Below are 19,638 nucleotides of genomic sequence, written 5' to 3'. Positions count from 1 at the left end.
TACAATTGGAAAAAGTCTGGTCTTTTTTGGCAGTGTTTTCTTTAGTTACCGTAGATTGACTAACTCTCTCTTATAAATAACCTGTGTGTAGATGTATATCTCTGGTTGAATTGGGACCACATAAGGACAGAAACACTCAATCTTTTATCAGTTAGGGATATGGCTGCCCCCGTCCTTTGAAAGTGATGTGGGACAGAAATAGCATACAGGTGCTTAGTGCTTCTGATTTATCTCCCTTGTCGGCATATACTGGCAGAAGGAGAGAGACAGAGCTGCTTTCCTGAACATTTTGCATGACCAAGTTTCATTTTCTCTGATGTTTGGGATTTCTTTTTCAGGTAAAAAGAATCTTGCTGACCACTTGCTTTCCTTCGAAAATGGATACTGGCATTTGCCCTGGATTTTTTTTTCACACCTCTCTTTCTTGTTTGGATTAAACCAGAATATTTGTTTTGTTTTTTTCCAAAATTTCCACAGCTTCCAGTATCAGTCTATTGGTCTACCACTATCCATGCCTAGATACTGCAGTTGTCTTTAAGCATAGATTCAAAACCCGCCTGGACACATTCCTGTGTAACCTTATCTAGGTGTTCCTGCTCTGGCAGGGGGATTGGACTAGATGATCTCTTGAGGTCCCTTCCAATCTCTAACATACTGTGATACTGTGATACTGTGATTCCTCTAAGCAGTACATAATAAGATGACATGATAAGCAGCTCTCTGCCTTTGACAGACTCTCATTTCAGTCTAAACTGTAGCATATCCGGGGTTACAGTTCAAGCTATTTCCTTACTAGGAGAGACATGCCATCTCCATGTCTGAGTCACAAAGCTCAGGAAATACAATATTTTTTCCCTTTTTAAGGGCTGAGATTTTTCGGGTACTTATCTCAGCTAGCCCCTTACCTTGCCAGCAACATGCCTACCTTTTAATGTGAAGTGCCTGTTTTAATTTTTGATTTCTCACAAAATTAAATTTTTTTCTCCCCAAAACAAGAATTTTTTGAGATAATTACTTTTTTTTTTTTTTTTTAAAGTACATGTATCTAGACTAAATTTCAACATTTATTTTCCTTTTCTTCAGAAGACACGTACAGTGGCACTTCAGTTTTCTTCTTTAGTTTTTGTTCTAATTCAAAATGTGCCACTCAGGTGTGGAGTTACTGTTTGTAAGATGATTAAACAAGTCACAGAATAAGACAGTAAGACAGCAAAATAGGCTGGGAAGGAGCAGAGACTAAAACAGGTAGCTCCTATGTGCTCAGTACCTGGTGATATATCCAGAATATTTGCATTACTAATGCATGAGCGTATGACTGTCCCAAATTTTGTTCCTAGATGTGAAGGGTTGCAGCAAAATGAAGGAGACCCTTATCTAGATGAGATCTTGGACATGCTGACCTGCCTTACAACCTGTGGAAAAACTGAATTGAAAGTTTCTGGCAATATTGTACATCCGCAATTACCACACTTTAATTTTGAATGGACACGGTCTTCTGGTACAGTATATATATATATGTGGTTATGTAGGTGGGCTGTAGAAGAACAACATTCTATTCATTATGTGTCTTAATATGGTAGGAAGAGTAGAAGATGGAATCTTCTGATCTATGTACTTAACCCTGTATCAAACTGAACTCACTGTATCAACTGTAGGGTCCTGATCCAAGGTTGAGAATCTGCTTCCAAATCACATCCCTTGTGTCTGTGATTTCTTTTCTACACTCAGACATGATTTAATATTGTAGTTATGGTGCTTGCAATCTTAAATAGCATTGACCTAGAAGTGATTTCACCTGTTTTTATCCCACAGGAATGACGGTGAAAAACCTTCAAGCTTTTCAGGTGTTGCAGTCTGTTTTCCAGAAAAGTAATGATCAGTACCTGTGCGAAAGAATCTTGGCAGCAATTGGTACCATATGGGCCTGGGACACAGTCAACTTCTTTCTTCTGGAATGGACACTACAACCTATCAACCAGTTTATTGACATAATCCATTTCAAACCACACCCAGTCCAAGTCCAGTTCTTCAGACTGGTGGAGTCCATAGTGCTAGACCTGTCCTATGTCCCCCATGAAATTTTGAAGAAGGTTCAGTATTTGATAAAGGAAAACATAGTGCCATTCTGCACCTTAACAGCTCTCCGGTGCCTTCTCACCATGACCAAGAAGGACCTGTTACTCAGTGATATATTCCGTGATTCTGGGCTCTTAGGCCTACTGCTGGCACTTTTAAGGAAGCAAGCTAAGATCCTGAGGAAGTCAGGTGCAACTTAATGTTATTCATAATAACTGTTGAAGTAGCCTGATCAATAGGAAGAAACTAATCTCTTTCTACAGTCAAATTACAAATTTTATATTGTAACTAGATTTTTTCTGGCCAACTGGTCTAGAACGTGGTGATATATTAAGCTGGGTTTTCTCTGAAACCTTCACTGTTTATCATTCTGTTTACTAGCCTAAACAGTTCTAGGCTATTCTTCACTAGTCTATTATTAATTATTCTAGAGAGTACCACTCAGACTACACTTTAAAAACAGGTCTCAATTTGGGGTTCTGTAGAGCTCAAGCTTGAGAGTAGAGGAAAAAAGAGTTTTTCAGAGTGCTTAGTTCCTCTGAAAATGATACTTAATCCTAAGAACTGATTGAAAGCAGTTTCTTGAATTTTGGCCCTATATTACTACCACCCATTGTCATCTGACATCTCTTATCATGAAAACAGGAAGGTAATAGTCCTGATGTGGTAACTGTGGGGTACAAGCCAACTTAGGGGACAGACTCACATAATTAAAAGTTCATAACTGCTATTTTTAAAAAAAGAAAAATGCATTAGCACATTTCCTGTGATATATGAATTGGGAAATGTCTTAAAGTTTCAATGCGATAGTTGTTTAATAAAGTAGGAGGGACCCATAATAGTAGGTATAACTTCTGATGCAGCAAGCACAATTGAATTATTTATGCACATTTATTCCAAGCAGCATAAGGAATATGAATTGCAACAGAAGATCTGGAGTGCACACATCCATTACCTGTGAGGACACTTAGATTTGTGTTCTTGATGTCAGAGAACTAGTTTTGTAGAAGAATACTTAGATAAGGATTTCAAGGTTCTTGAAAACTGACCTGCTTATGAGCTGGTACAGAGATAGTTTATTCTGTCTTGACATTAATTTCACTGCTTTAGATCACTTGGTGATCTAAATTTGATAGAATGAGTGATTGAATGGCTACATAATTTGTAAATTTAGGCACATAGATAAAGAGGAAGTAGAAACACTGCTATTACCACTATTGCCTATAGTTATGTGTGAGGTCCGAGCTGCAGAATGTGGAATCAGACCTGTGTTTTCCAGTCCCAGACTAGACCCTAATAACTAGAGAATGTCTTGTCTGTATTTTGTTGCTCATATTAGGGCTCAATATGAGCAATATTTAAGAGAAAACTAGAATTTGCTGGAGAACTGGTTTTCTTTCTTGGTTTAATATATTTTAGGTATAGGTTAACCAGGTCTTGTATAAATTGTATTATGACTTTTGATATACTGACAGCTGGAACCCATCTGCCTGGTCTGGAAGATGGCACTGAGAAGGAATTAAATGCTGTGATGCTGCAGATGGTGGCTGCTCTCACTGTGAGGTCTGTGAGGAACACCGGTAAGAAATTACATGACTACCTTACTTTTGTGATATTTGGCAGTAAGTGGCCATGATGCCTATTAAGGAGCACCAACAAATTTTCCAACTTCCATGCTTCAGTAAGAAGTGGTGGACAACTCTAGAAGAGTAGGGATAACAGTTTTTTACACCAGGAAGAAATGTGGCAAAGATGTTCGCATCCTGCTTAAGGAGCCTTATCCCAGTAGTCACCCTTCTTCCCTCATCTGTGGGATAATTCTGAATTGTTTACATAGAAAATACGAGTCATCTTGTAGAAAGCAAAACTGTGTGAGAGTTTTGTGTGCTGTTTGCTCATCCAGATTTTCTTCCATAGTATCTATTATTTGAAATCTTGATGGGATCAGACACATGCTGGGTAACACTTACACATGTAGAGTTGGTATACCTAACAGGTGTATATGTAGGAAATCTTGTGGAACATAGTAATACAGAAGTGAACTCTTCTGAATACTAGAATCCACTCACTTAATATTCACTCTTGAATCCTAGAATCATCATGCTTGCAGCATCTTACAGTGCAAATACAGTCACAAATTATCAAACAGTCCCCTTCATAAACTGAAGAGATTTTTAAGCTGAAAACTAGTAAGGAGTCTTTTCATTCATTATTGTATTGGGAAGCTGTCATCTCTGATGATTAGAAGCTATGCTCATCCAGTAATTTTTTTCCCTAGCTGTACTTGTGCTGTTCAGTCTGTGTCGTCTTTAGCGTAACTAACTGCTCCTCTTGCCTCTCCTGCTGTATCTGTAGAAATGTGGCACTTCACACCAACACTGAAAATCTGCCTGTGAAAACTATAAGTAAAGGATAGTTTAAGTAACAAATAACACTATGTTTGTCTCCAGTTGTCCTGAAGGACTATGGAATGGTGCCATATATCAAGATATTTTTGGATGATGAGCGCTACAGGAGTGCTACTCTCAGCATCTTGGAGCAGCTATCAGTCATCAACTATGAAGAATATATGAGCATTATTATTGGGGCCCTCTGTTCTTCTACTCAAGGGGAACTACATCTGAAACTAGATCTGCTGAAGGTAATTAGTGTGGCTTCCCACTTGGTTGCTGTTTTCTTGGCAAATTGCTCTTAATCTCATACCTAGCACTGTGGTTTTTCCAAGGAAGGTAATGTCAAACTTAAAAGAGCCATGGGCTAGTTTTTAATTCTGGTAAATTAGGCACTTTAATTTTTAGCAGTGTGTGTAGTCAACACCTTCACTCAGTATCAGATTGTGAAGTATTTTGGAGACTTAAATAGGAAGGATAGAGAACTGGAAATGGTGAAGGGCACAGTTGTATGAGCAGTTCTATGTAATGTGACAGTGAAAGGAGAAACAGATGCGAATAAAAGTAGAGGAGAGGTAGAGGGAGGATGTGAGAAGAGGTAAAGGGGTAAGACTGGAAGAGACAGGGTAGGCATGAAATGAACAGCTTGAGACTCTTAGGTTTCCAAGGTTCAGACTTTGCTATCCTTAATTTTGTCATCTCTCACATTCATCAGTGTCATTAAAAACGAAATGTGAGATGACGGAAAGAATGTGTCTTGTGAATGTTTGGAGGAATAAATTAGAGCTATTCATAGCCTGTATTGTGTTTATATAGGATATGATCCTGAATATACAGGTTCTGATAAGCAATGAAGCAGGGGAAAGAATTGGTGTGCTTTATTTTGGTTTAGATCATGGGTATCAAATTGAAAAGCAGCAGTGTTATATGTTATATAAAGATTCATTCTACCTTCTCTATCAAGTGTGAACTGAATTAACCTTTCAGCACAACAATAACAGCTGCTTCTGTGATAGAAGAACCATGTTACTTTAAAAAAACAAAAATGTGACAAAGTTTATAGCTTTGATTTAAACAGTAAACTTTAACAGTATCTGTGGAAAAGTTGAGTACAGTGTCCAAACTAATATGAAAATAATTGCAGCTTCAGTGTCTAATTTTGACAAATGATAACTATATTAAGGCATAATGTAAGCAAATGAATTTATTATCTACACCCATTGGGACTGTGATTGTGTTACACACAAATTCAGATTGATTTGCTAATATATATTTAGCTGTTAAAGCCTGAGCCCAAATGCAATTAGCACTGCCATATTCCAGAGTGGCACATGGACAATTATGAGGAATAACAAATAATGGAATGTGAAATAAATTCTGTTAACGTTAACTGAGTTAGGGGATTTCCAGCAGACATGAATTTTATAGATTCAGGACAGAGGAATACTAACTCATAGGCAATTAAATTCTAACTGAGTTAGAGCTGGAGGAAATGTGGTTACTGCTGACCTTCTCTGAAATGTGTTAAAGCCATCCTGATAACTTCAACTCTGAGTTATTAAATTTACTCCCTGTTCAGAAGTCTCTGCCTGGTTTGATACATTATCATACAAAATTGAATGACAGTAATAAAGTTCCTCCCTCTCCCTGCAGTTCTGGTAACCCTTTCTCACAGTCCTAGATCCCATTACAGAGATATCTACTTGTGTTAAAACTGTTCCTCTTCAGCAGGTTGTGAAGTGGAATTCATTCATGGGATATCTGTTGGGAAGCTCTCTATGTAAAATAAGCCCTTTCCAATGTGAAAAGGTACAGCCTCCAATTTCAAAGGTCCCTGGCACCTGAAAGAGCATTACATTTATAAAATTAATTGTGCAACATCCCCAAAACCTGGAATGGATTACATTCAAAGACAGTAGACGGTTTCCTTGCAAGCCCTTTTTTCTTACTGATTTTATTTCCAACACTACAGATCTTAACAATTTACTTTAGATTTGTTTTAAAATGGCTCATTTTAAAAATAATTCAAAATTTACAAGTGGTATAGGTTGCTTTTTATACATGTGTAATATTGTCAAATGTCATTCGCTTATAGTCTGCTTTAAGCCTGTTGAAGTTAGAGAAAATCTAATTACTTTGTTATCTTGGGATCTGACTCTATGGCTATTTTCCTCTAAAGTATTGTGCAAACTTTAAAAATATATCTTCTGAGAAAGAGAGTTATTCTTGCCTTCCTCAATGAACAGAGCTTGCTGCTTGCAGTATTCTTCCGGTCATCCTGAGTCACTCCTTTTTTGAAAAGGGTCTACTCAGTCAAATGAGCAAGTCTAGCATATTCAGGGCTGTACGAAGACTTGCCTATAGAGAGCTGTACCTTTTTGTCAGTTCCTGTATATGGTTATTTACAGTTGTATCACTGCTTTCGTTTTAGGCAAAGGCTGATTTCTTGGGAGAGTTCGAAATGACTGATGAAAGAATAGCAAAGATTTGAAACTACCTCTGGCCAAACTGACTAGGACATGTAATGCAGGATTAATGAATAATAATGATATCTTTGCTTATTCCCATGTGCCCTATTCCATACCTGTTAAGGTGACTCCATGGGTTGCTCCTGAGGGTGCATTCAAATCTCAGTTATTTGACTCACTGGATATATAGGGGAAGGGAGGAGGAGAAAAGTTTTGCCGGGATGAGCTTTACTTTGACCAACTTTTATTTTTATTTTGAAGAATGACATTTCAACAAAAGGATTTTGATGTAAACTTGGAATTTTAAAATACTCTAAAGCTTCTTTGTCCCTTGATTTAAGTGTTTTGGGTTTTTTTTTGTCTCGTTCTTAACATTTGTAGTCACTCCTGAGGATACTCGAGAGTCCCAAAAGCCATTCAGCTTTCAGAACCTGCAGTGGATTCAATGGACTCCTGTCCCTTCTATCAGACATAGAAGGTGCATTGCAGGACCCTCCATCTGGGCTGTGGGCATCAGTTAGACAGAATTGTATATTGGAGCTTGTTTTCTACACACTTCAGGGAATAACAGCAGCCCTGCACCTGGACCCTGTCAACAGCAGCTTCTTCCAGAGGAATGGTTTCTTTGAAAAGATGGCAGAGGATCTTGGGTCACTTGGATGCTTCTGGACACAAGCGGAATACCAAATGTCTCTGAGCCTTGAAAAGACAAGGACATTTGCAGAATTCTTGGATGCAGCTTTCTGTTCTTCAGAACCTTTCCCAATGTGGCTGAAGAACTGCATATGGATTCTGAATTTTCTTGATCATATGGTTAAAGGAACCCTCCATCTGGAGAGTTACTTCAAGGAGAGAAAGCCAGAGATGGGAGAGGCATCAAGAGATGATCAGGAGGGACCCCAAGCTCAAGAAGAGCATCCTGTTGCTTTCAAAAGACCAGGCAACAAATTACCTACCTCTGCGTTTAGGCTATGTGGAAACCCTGAGAAGTAAGTCTTTACTACAGGAAATATAATAGCAAGACTGGTATCTGGATTTTATACAGCAGTAAACTGAGGTAAGGTGTGGCATAACCTGCCTAGAGCAAACAAATCAGTCCCACAGTTCCAACTCCCAGGCCTGCAGAGAGTAGAAATCACCTCTTTTTAAAAGGTAAATGATAGTAAATATTGGGACATAAGTCCTCGGTGGAGCAGTGAGTCGCACAAGCCAGAGAGTGGCAGAGTTTGTGCTGGAGGTTCTGACACATGCCATGTGGAAGCAGGAATGGGCTGTAGGAAATGGTTGTTGAGTCTTGATGGTCTTGATGTTTGTTTTTAGTCTCAGCTTGAGTATGCCCTGATTAATTTTGACTTTTTCAATTATGTGAAAAAATGTTTTCTGGTCATCTAATACATTAAAAATAAAAGCTATTTAAATTATTTAGGTGGTCCCCCATGCAGGTGTGTACAGGCACATATGAACAGACACACACAAACAGACACACACACTCTTACTCATTCATTCATATAGCTGAAATAGAGAAAACTGGAAAAGGAATAGTAATGCTGCCTGCCTGGATTATATAAAAAATATATGTCCTTTGCAGGAAGGAAAGACTACACCGGAAATCAACATAGCTGTTAGCTATGAATCAGTTCTGAATAACTTGCATTTCATAACTTATGAGATCTTCTGCCCCTTCATGTGTCTGTAGCTTTATCTTGGATCTCTCAGTCCTTTTCTCAAAAATGTTTCTGGTTGTAGTTACACTTAAATGGCTACATTTATAACTGAGATTCCTTCAGCCCTTATTGTAGGTTATTCCACAATCATTTTCCAGGTTTAAAGACCAAGTCGTTAGCTCTGCCACTTGTAGCTAGCAGTCACTGAAGTCAGCAGAACTTTTATCCCCTGAGTACTGAGGCTGGCTGCGTAAGTATTTCTGGTAGTATTTGTATGTATTTGAAGAAACTAGAAAAACCTACAGTAGAGTTCTTTTCTCCTTGTGCTACTGTTTGTAAAGAGTCATAGGTATGTTTGCTCTCTATTATCACTCTTTCAATTACAGTTGAAACTTCTGGTTAGATACTTAGTGCTGGGGATAGGACTTGGTGGCCAGAAGGAAAGAATAGTTGTTTCAAAGTAGATCTTCCTAGCCCCGTTTGGAAGAATGTGGGTCAATGTCCATAGCCTGTACCTTAACTGTGTGTATAAGAGGGGCCCTGTGAAGACAAGGGAGAAAGAGTAGGTCTGTGGCAATACTGGGAAGGGTATGGTGCTCTCTTCTGCTTGTCTTTCTCAAGTTACTAGATCTGAAACATAAAGCAAGGCTTCCTAGGTCCTTGTGTTGTTTTGCCTGCTGAGCTGTGAGTCTGTGCAGTAAGTGAATGAATACCATTTGTGAAGAAAATAATAATGCAAATTGGGATCTATTCTGTTCACATTGTCTGGTTTTGAATAGTTTGGCTTTGGTTCTGGGATGTGAAGACACAAAAGGAAGCCAGATTAGCTTGAGCTAGCTGGAGAGTGTTGAGGACAAGTGTGTGCAAACACAGCAGAGGAACATGTCCTGGCAAGATGTTGATCTTCCAAGAACCATAGAACAATTTAGGTTAGAAGGGACCTTAAATATTATCTAGTTCCAAACCCCTGCCATGGGCAGGGACACCTTCTACTAAACAAGGTTGCTCAAAGCCCCAGCCAGCCTGACCTTGAACACTTCCAGGGATGGGGCATCCACAAGTTCTCTGGGCAACCTGTTCCATTGTCTCACCATCCTCACGGAGAAGAACTTCTTTATATCTCACCTAATCTACCCTCTTTCAGTGTAAAGCCATTACCTCTTGTCCTATCACTACACATCCTTGTAAAAGGTCCCTCTCCAGATTTCTTGTTGGTCCTCTTCAGGTACTGGAAGGCTGCTATGAGGTCTCCACGCAGCCTTCTCTTCTCCAGGCTGAACAACCCCAACTTTCTCAGCCTGTCTTCATAGGAGAGGTGCTCCAGCCCTCTGATCATCTCTGTGGCCTCTTCTAGACTCGCTCCAACAGCTTCACATCCCTTTTGTGTTGGGGTCCCTAGAGCTGAACACGGTGCTGCAGGTGGGGTCTCACAAGAGTGGAGTAGAGGGGCAGAATCACCTCCCTTGACCTGCTGGTCATGCTCCTTTTGATGCAGCCCAGGATATGGTTGGCGTTCTGGGCTGCAAGCACATATGCCAGGTCATGTTGAGCTTTCCGTTGACCAACACCCCCAAGCTGTCCTTCTCAGGACTGCTGTCAATTCAGTCTCCACCCAGCCTTCATTTGTGCCTGGAATTGCCCTGACCCAGGTGCAGGACCTTGCATTTGGCTTTGTTGAACTCATGAGGTCTGCATGGGCCCACCTCTCAAACCTGTCCAGGTCCCTCTGGATGGCATCCCTTCCCTCCAGCGTATCAACTGAACCACACAGCTTGGTGTCATTGGCAAACTTTGCTGAGGGCGCACTCAATCCCACTGTCTGTGTCACTGACAAAGATGTTGAACAAAACTGGTCCCAACACCGATCCTTGAGGGACACCACTGTCATTGATCTCCACTTGCACATCAAGCACTTGACCACAACTCTCTGAGTATGACCATCCAGCCAATTGCTTATTCACTGAACGGTCCTTCCACTAAATCAGCATCTCTCCAGTTTAGAGAAAAGGATGTTGTGTGGGACAGTGTCAGATGCTTCAGGCCACACAGCCTGTGTCATTTTCCAGCTGTAAATTTTCTGAAAATAAAAATAGGAAATCAAGTTCCCAGAGTTCCTGCAAGCCTGTGGTTTCCCGGCTGCAGCTTCCTCTTAGCTGTGCTCCACAGTCACACTTCCTCCTGAAGAAGGGTTCAGCCTGAGGCTATGCAGCCTGAAAGGAGGAACTTGAGTGTAATCAGTGTAAGTGGCCTGTAATTCCCCATCCTGCAACATGTATTTAACATCCCCAAAGAGAGGGAAAGGAGGTCATCTTGCGGGAACCTGTGACTAAGATACAGGAAAATCATCATTTTAACTGGATAATATTCTAGCCCCTTATACTGTCCTGTGATCAGTGGCGCTGCAAGCTGCTGAGCCATAGGGGAATCAGCGTTTTCATTCCCATCTCAAAACCAGTCCTCTGTGTCCCTGCTCCTGCATTAATGTTTGAGACACCTTCTGCAACAGATGGGGTCTCTGTTTCTCTCTAGCTCCTGGTGATTAGAGATAGCTTGCTGCAAGCTGTTAATTGAGACTGATCTTTCTTTGGAAGGGAAACCCGTCCTCATGCCCACCCTATCAGAATGGCTGCTACTGCTATTGTTACCACAGATTCACAGAGCTAATGGCTATTCGCATTCTTTGCAGCATCTCATTTTGTCCCCAAACCCTCTTATTTTTCTTAATTTTAAGTAGCAGCCAATGCAGAGCAGATTTGGGATTCATACCATGGTACTGATGGGGTAGATGGATTGGATCACAGAGCTGACTGTGTAACCCTGAGGCAGGAATGAAAAAGATGGGTATTTGTGGGAGTGAGGAGTTGGTACATAGAAACTGTTTTTGTACTAAGACAGAAAATGAGGGCAATCACATTGGAAAACCACACAGAAAGCTAGAGACAAGGGTTATATAATATTCTGAGAGGGGAGTGAGTGTGCAGTGCTGGCAGGGAATTTGAGGTATAGTTCAATGCTGGCCAGGGACTCTGGATTTTCTTTTTCAACAGCCTTGGAGAGTGCTAAACCTGCCAAGCAGTTCTCAAAGATAAGAAAACCTCTCCTTATAGTGATAGCAACTTATTAACCATTTCATAATTTTGTTTATTTTTAAAGGATCACTTTCTATTGTTGTCTTCTAATAGTCACATTTTGTTGGCTCACATTTTACCTTTATCTTTACTTCATATTTACTTAAAAACTGGACACATGGCTTGGCAATATAATTTTAGTGTTAAGATAGAAGTTTGAGTTGAACTGGGCAGCCTCTTCCAATGCTTGACAACCTTTTTGGTGAAGAAATTTTTCCTAACATTGAATCTAAACCTCCTCAGTGCAATTTGAGGCCTATTGCTTCTTACATGGGAGAAGAGACTGATACCCACCTCACTACAGCCTCCTTTCAGGTAGCTGTAGGTCTCTCCTGGGCCTCTTTTCTCCAGGCTCCCCAGGTCCCTTAGCCATTACTCATGAACTTGCTCCAGCACCTCAATGTCTTGTAGTGAGGGGCCCAGAACTGAGCACAGTATTCAAAGTGTGTCCTCACCAGTGCTGAGTACAGGGGGATGATCATATCTCTAGCCCTGCTGGCCACGCTGTCTCTGATACAGACCAGAATGTTGTTGGCTTTCCTGGCTGCCTGGGCACAAGTTCATGTTCAGCCAGCTGTTAAACAAGGCCCCCAGGTCCTTTTCTGCCAGGCAGCTTTCCAGCCACACTTTTGGTCCTATTATACTAGTGGTCCTGGATTTTTGCTTTTAAAGGTTGTTAGGTTTTGCAGGAGATGGGAAGAGAGTGTAATTTCAGGATACTTTTTTTCTTGTTCGGCATTTAAAAACTCATACATATTCATGTCAAGTAAAGGTGTATGTATCCACACTGGAGCCACTGCTGCAGTAAGTACTTAGATCTGATTTCAATTAATCACACAGAAAATACCACAAATAAGCAATTTCTTTGAAAGTCTATTTCTTGAGAGTGCAGTAAGAATTATTTGTCACTGTGTGGCAGTGTGCTACACATTACTTGCAGGACTGATGTCTTAAATGAGCCTTTTTGGAAGTGGCTAATATGTTAATTATGGTGTTCTTACCCTTCTTTAGGTCCCTTGTAAAAGCTATTTTCTTCAATGTTCATTCTTTTACTTGTAGCCGTTGTTTTATACAGCACATAAAGCATATTGGTTTTTTTGAGTCTAATTATGGCTGTTAGATGTTGCTTTTGCTTTTCTCATGACATCTATTTGGGACAGATGTTTCTGACAGCGCTCGTCACAACTCCAGTTCAGGGGTGCACCCAGAAATGCTGATGATACTCTGAATGTGATGAACCTGCAGTGCCTAAACTAGAGTTACTGCTATGCTGTGGCTTCATCATTGAGATATATCTGACCTCTGGCCTGCATCACGGCATAAGCAGATCTTCTCTGTGGTAACTCTAATACCTCAGTTCCCTGCTGTGCCTGAATATGTAAAAGTGGTACTCCGAAAAAATGAAAACTGGTGAGGAAGCATCAGAGATATCCATCTGGTTGTCTGTTCTCGGTACTGCAAATACCTTCGAAGGCAAAGTTCATTTGAAGTGGCTGTGGCATACCTTTAAATGTGCAGGTCCCTAAGATACGAGCTTATGAGCAGGTTATGTCTTGTCCTTGTTACTTCAAGAAGACCTCCAGATGCTCCAGGTCCTCTGTATTGTTTGTTTAGCTTCAAATGCTGACCCTGGTTACTGCCAGAAGGATTTAATGCTGTACTCAGCTGGAAAAGTGTTAAACCCTCTTTGCTGTCATTAATAATGATAATTATGATGGTACATCTTACGCTTCTTTTTCCTGCAGGTGGGAAACGGGAAACTACACTATTGTACATCCGGGTGCTGTCTGTGTCATGGTGAGGTTGCTGCCAAAGCTGTACAAAGATGGACACTCTCAGGTGAGCATGAACGTATCAAGTGCCATCTAAACAGCTACTTTTCTGTAGCTCTATTTCCAAGAATTGCTTGCTCTTTGCGGATGTGGATGTACTGAAATTTAACTAGAACTCCGGTAGGAGGAACAGCACAAATTTTACTGAGTCAGCAGATGTAAGAACAACACAGGCTCTTGGCTATCAGTTTGACTAAGTATTTCTATACCTGTCTGATGCAGTGCCTTGTCCCAGGCAGGCCTTGATCCCAGAATACTCACTGTAAAGGCATAAGTGTGTAAATCCCTTGAAAATAGTTTAAAATACTGCTAATGAACACAGAAACTGGAACAATTTGCCTTTTAAGTCCAGCAGTCCGTAAACTTTCAATGTAGCTTAGAATTTGCTTCGCTTTTTAACCTTCCATACACACCCCCACTCTGAACAATTATATTGCCTGTATTGTATCTGCTATCTGGTATAAAATACTTGAATACAATTAAAGTACATATGGAGGGATTGAAATAAACACAGATTGTTCATCTGGAGCTATAGAAGGTAGGAGTACAACTAACTGCTGGCACATCCCAACTCTGTGTAGCAGAACCAAGACATCAGCTGTGAAATTTTGCTATTTACAGTAATTAATTAGCTTCTGAAAAACAAGTAGAACAGTAAATTGGATGAGAAACAATGTCCTCAAGTAACTAGGACCTGGCTGTAGGACTGAGCTCTGTGAGAGAGAAGACCTGTCAGACCTTCGGTAGATGGCAGTGTTCTTAAAAGTATGAAGGACTAGAGCACAAATTCCAGCAATTTCGGTTATATATTTAAGTGCATTAATCTTTTTTTCCTTTCTCCTTTTTATTTTTAGTCAACAAGAAATTATTGTTCAAAATGTTTTTTCAGTATTTCTATTGTGAATGAGATTGCCTCAGGTAAAATGGGACCCCTGTTATGCAGGATCTTGAGTCAGACTCTGGCTAGAAATTAACACATGTTCTGAAGAGTTTTTCAGCAAATGATCCACAAAAACAATAGAGTAAAAATAGATTTTTTTTTTCTCACAAATTCTGTTTAAAAGCATGTGAGAGAATGTGTGGAAGCTTATGTCGCATACCTTAGGCAGCTCACTGATGCTGCCACGTAGTAACACAAATGACGGGACTTTAGCACCTTTAATCATAACATATGCCATTGCATGACCCCTTGAGCAATGATATGCTACTCGCAACATAGGAGTCAGGAAAGATCTGATGCAAAAGGTGGACCTCAATGGCTAGTGAAGGGCAGATACTTGGTTGGATAACTGAAAGGTTCTCTCTGAATAGCTATATTCTTTTCCAAACAGGGTACTTTTATTTCTTTTAGTGCAATAGTGTTTGACAGCTATATGAGAGATGAAATAATTTCTTTGTGGATGGAGCTTTTTTACTGCAGGCATTCACTCAAAAATAGAGTCAAACAGTACATTTTTTTTAGGAGCAATGATGAAAACCAGACAGTAACTCATCCCTTTCTGCTTGTTTTAGTGCTGTGGTAGATCTTTAAGGCCCAGGTGTTCACGACTAATCTGGAAAAATCTTCAGAATAAATTGAGGTCATGTGCAAGTCCTTTGCTTTCACATAAACAGCAATGAGAAAGAGCTGCTTTTACAGAAACATTAATAGAACTCAATAAAATTAATGTACTTGGATTCTGACCCTCACAGATAATATCCATTTCCTGCCAAAATTGCAGCTTCTCAGTGACCTTTGTGAAACCCAAGCAGTGATGGGCTGAAGCAATGTCAAGCCTGCAGCACAGAAAAAAACAGTAGCAGACAGCGAAATAGGTGATCTTGCACTTCAGCCATTTCTTCTGGCTGTCTAGAACAACAATTTAAAAGCTGAAGCAAATAGATTTGTGGTTGTATATTAATGCCATTCCTAAGTACGATCAAAAATCATTTGAATATCCTGTGGGTATGAAAATTTGCTTAAAAACTTTAAAACCACCTAAAAAGACAGTCTTTGAGTCAGTAAGTTGTATACAGAGGATCATGTTCATGCCTAGGACTGGTACTAAAGCTTCCCATCAGTTCACATCAGACTGCATACAGTTTGATCAAATGCAAGGTGGATTTTCCCTTTATTAATATGCTGCCTGTTCTGTGATGAAAGATAGCATTGTCACGTATTTCAAAAACTAAACAAAGTGAGAGTTAGAGGTTAACATCCTACTTCAGATAAGTGGCTCAGGATATTCACAGGGGTTTTTCCAACCTTAAAAAGAAAGAAGTTTCCCCTCAGATTGTATCTCATCCTTGTCTGGCATTTTGGAACTGTGGCTTTTAAGACTCCAGTGTCATGCCAGGTCTTTCTCATTTGCGATGTCAGACGAGGAGATCTAGATCTGACAAGGCTGGGTAAGATAAAGAAAAGAACTTTTGAGAAGAGAATCAAATAATTCATTTCTGTGTCGTTGTCCTGGCAGGTTTCTTGTATGGACAAGAAAAATCCTCACATGATCAATTATGTGAATTTTCTATACTTATATTAAATAATATTATTGCTTCCACAGCTGGATTTGTCCTCTATATTTTTATCCATGTCTCTACTACAATGAACCGCTGTCATTCAGTGTTATCAAACTAAAACACTGTGCATCAATAAGGACTATACACCTTTTGTAAAAGATCTGTATCCCTGTTTTAAATTTAGCTTCAGTTGTTCTCACTGTAGATGTTAATAGCATAATTCTTGCTAAGTATTTGTATTTCTTAAAAGCGTAAACTCTTTCTAAACTGAAAAAGTCTCTGATAGAGTTAGATACAGCCTGACTCTGTGGCATGTGAGACTTGTCTGCCTTTAGACTTGTATTAGTGATATCACTGCTAATGTAACTGTTATTATTACAGTGATTTCCTAAATTACTGCACTACATTATCTGCACAAGGAAATTCTTTGGGTATTTAGCCTGAGCTTTATTCCCCTTTGGGTTGTGCAGTCAAAGCACCGGGAGAAAGGAAAGGAGAATGAATCAGAACTCTGGTAGGAGGAAGGAGAATATAAACACCCTGGCAGTGGGTCCTCCAGCCTTGAGGGGTAACCGAAGGTCAGCCCTTTTTCCCTGAGCACTTTCTTGTAGGCTTTGCTCCAGCCTTGTCTCCAGGGGGACTTTTCTTTGCTGAGCCTGATTACTGCATTACTTCTTTTTCTTTATAAGAAAATGCACAGCCTGTCTCTATGTTCTTTTCCAAGGTTATTTTGGGCTTTTAGTAAGAAGTTTGTTTGTTCATTGATCAACCGACTTCTGAAGCTTTCACTGTTTATTCAGACCAAGCAGTTTTCTTTCTGTGCTTCCAACCCCACAGCCTGCCCTTTTATTTGTCCTGTTTCTCTTGTTCACTTTATCCTTAAAAGGCCGCCAGTATCTCTAAAGTTGCATTAGAATCTTGATACCATACCATAGATTGAAGACATAGGAGCTCTGCCAAGAAACCCTGGCTAACTGTACCAGAGATAATTTTCTACTTTGTCTCATATCAGTTATAAGGTGGCACACAGACACAGCTTTGCCTTCCTTTCAGGTGTCTGATGAACGTCACATTATAGCACTGCACAGTAGCTTAGAAAAATGAGGAGACACTGCATTCAGCTAATACTGTCGGGAAAAAAAATACTGCAACTAAAGGTAATTTGATGAGCAAGAAATCTGTCAGACCACCAGAATTAACAAAAGGATTCTTAACATTGCAAAGAGATTTTGTTGCCTGGCTTCAGATGGACAAGTCTTGTTAGTATATTACTAGGCAAAAGGAGCCCTGATATTCATATGAGGAAATCTCTGCAGCTTCTCTTACACACAGTCTGTACCTCAAGGGGAAATGTGAAAAGTCTGATGGAGATCGTGAAATTTATGTGGGGCATTTAACGAGGCCCTGTGTAGGTCCATGGGTTTTTTGAAAAGTAGAACCAGTTCATGCAGTTCATAGTGCTTTTTCCCCTGTCTACTTGCAAGGAGTGCATGAATACAAATTATTCTGTAACTTTGTAAAACTCAGTTATACATACTGTCAGCAAAGCAAGTTTTGTTTCTTAAGGTCAGTGAGCGAAAGTTAATCAGAAAAATATTGTGATAGAATGGAAATGCACTTGCAGTTGAGAACTGTGCATCAAGAATTTGAGCTGTGATAAAATTATGAATTTGTTTCATAACATTCTAAGAAAAAAAATTGCACAGATGATTTTCAGAAGTGACTCAACCTCTCTACAGACAATGGGTTTTAAGGTGATGAATTTCTAACTTTTCTTTTGAAAACACAATTTAAAATCCTGGGTTGCTTGGAACCTTTTGAAAGCATTATTTTCAATGCCTGAATTGCTTCTTCATTAGTAAAACTAAATCTCTGTGGTATGATAGGAAGTTAATCCTAATTTTCTATGAAGGGCTCCTAGCTTTTCAAGTGTGACTCACATCCCTGGCAGTGTTAAAGGTCAGGTTGGACAGGGCTTTGATCTACCTCATATAGTGGAAGGTGTCCCTGCCCATGGCAGGGGGGAGGAACCAGATGATCTTTAAGGTCCCTTCCAACCCAAACCATTCTGTGATTTTAGGTGCTCTGAGATTGAAAAGTAAGTTCGCTTTTTCCAATTGCACACAGAATTATTACTGTATAATTGTTAAACTTAAGGAAATTGCATCCTTTTGAAGTGAACACATACTGCCAAAGGCTCAAAGTTCATGCTTGTATTGAGCATAGCATAATCATACTGAAGATGGGTTACAGTGAATTAAATTCAGCTACAAAGTTTTGAAACTATGGGCTCTAAGGAGGAAGAATCTGGGAACTCCTTAAGCAGATTGGGCAAATTGCTAGGTGATACATTGCACTTTAGACTTTAATCTGAAATAAAGCTGTGAGCTCAACTACATTCTAACTGCACCTTCAATATCCTGATTCATGGTGCAAGTAATATGTGTTAGGAAAAATCAATCCATGCATATAGAAACACACAGCCTGGTTCCTGGCTACCATTAATATTTCTACTAAAATCTCATTTTACTGGAACTAAGATCCATGAAAACAGCGCATTTTATTCAAAACAAGACAATACTGGTATTGACGAAGCTGCTAAGCTAATGAAAACAATTTTTTTGTATACCATTATGCTTTATAGGATTTATTTTGGATTGAAACAGTAGTTACACTTAATCAAGACCTGTGTCTTTCTCTGTTTTCTCATGGTTTCATACATTTAGATACTTTCCTGCATCCAGTCAAAAAATGAGTAAAATAGTAATTGGAAGATCAAAAAAATTAAGTGAGGCTTTGATATACTGTAGCAGTGCCTTTCTGAAGAATAGTGTAGTTTATTCTGGTGGGTGGTTTCTGCATGTAATGAGGTGCACAGTGAAACTTCAGTCACTGGAAATGAACAGTCAGAGAAAAGAAAATGTTGTCCAAAGGACTTGCCCTTCAGATATCAAAAATAGTTACGTTTACAAAAGCAGTATGTATGTTGCATTGTCTAAGTGTTGCAGTTGGGGCTTTTGATTGCTAAGCGCTTTGAAAACAAATTGCTTGTTGGCTTTGAAGTTGTCCTGTACTGGTTTTGTTCAGTCTGGATGCAAAAGAGCTGAATTCCTCTTCGCACTTAATAAACCAGCTTATTCTGAGTCCAGTGAAGTAGCTTCTCTTTGTGTTCTGAAATCAAATACTAATGTCCTAATCTGTGTGTCTGCCACCATTGCTGTCCTTTTCTTTGAAAGTTTGCATAGATATTTCCTAGAAAAGCATATGAAAAAGCCAAATAGCTCTTGGGGGTAGGGAACACTTCATCTTTGTAAGATTTGTGTTTAAATATATGATGCACTGTTACTTTTGTGTCAAATCTAGTTAGGTCCATAGGGTAGGCTCCATTCCTAATTCCTCTAAATATAATTTATTAGAATTGAGGTACTTCTTGAAGACCATTAAGAAGCAATAATGAAGTAAAGCTTCAATTCAGCAAAACATGTAGAGAGGTGTATTTAATAAGTATTTCATGCAATTGCTAAGTACAGTTTTATTTAAGAACAGTGCTTTTAGAACAAAAAGTAGGTCATGTCAATGCG

The 19,638-nt window shown here is 39.5% G+C and overlaps 1 protein-coding gene across 1 annotated transcript in view; it reads left to right on the top strand.

Moving 5' to 3' along the window:
- The window catches only part of WDFY4 (WDFY family member 4), a gene marked incomplete at both ends in the record, with an annotated part of 143,876 nt that overhangs the window by 13,734 nt on the left and 110,504 nt on the right, over positions 1-19,638 (top strand). The window contains 6 exons of the mRNA XM_080620258.1: positions 1,338-1,498; positions 1,813-2,265; positions 3,552-3,656; positions 4,527-4,717; positions 7,316-7,923; positions 13,472-13,565. Coding sequence (XP_080476384.1) covers positions 1,338-1,498; positions 1,813-2,265; positions 3,552-3,656; positions 4,527-4,717; positions 7,316-7,923; positions 13,472-13,565 — 1,612 coding nt within the window. The remainder of the gene's footprint in view (positions 1-1,337; positions 1,499-1,812; positions 2,266-3,551; positions 3,657-4,526; positions 4,718-7,315; positions 7,924-13,471; positions 13,566-19,638) is intronic.

This window comes from Psittacula echo (assembly GCF_963264785.1).
Source record: "Psittacula echo genome assembly, chromosome: 6".
NCBI classification, from domain to species: Eukaryota; Metazoa; Chordata; class Aves; order Psittaciformes; family Psittacidae; genus Psittacula; species Psittacula echo.
This window is presented reverse-complemented; position numbering and strand designations above follow the sequence as displayed.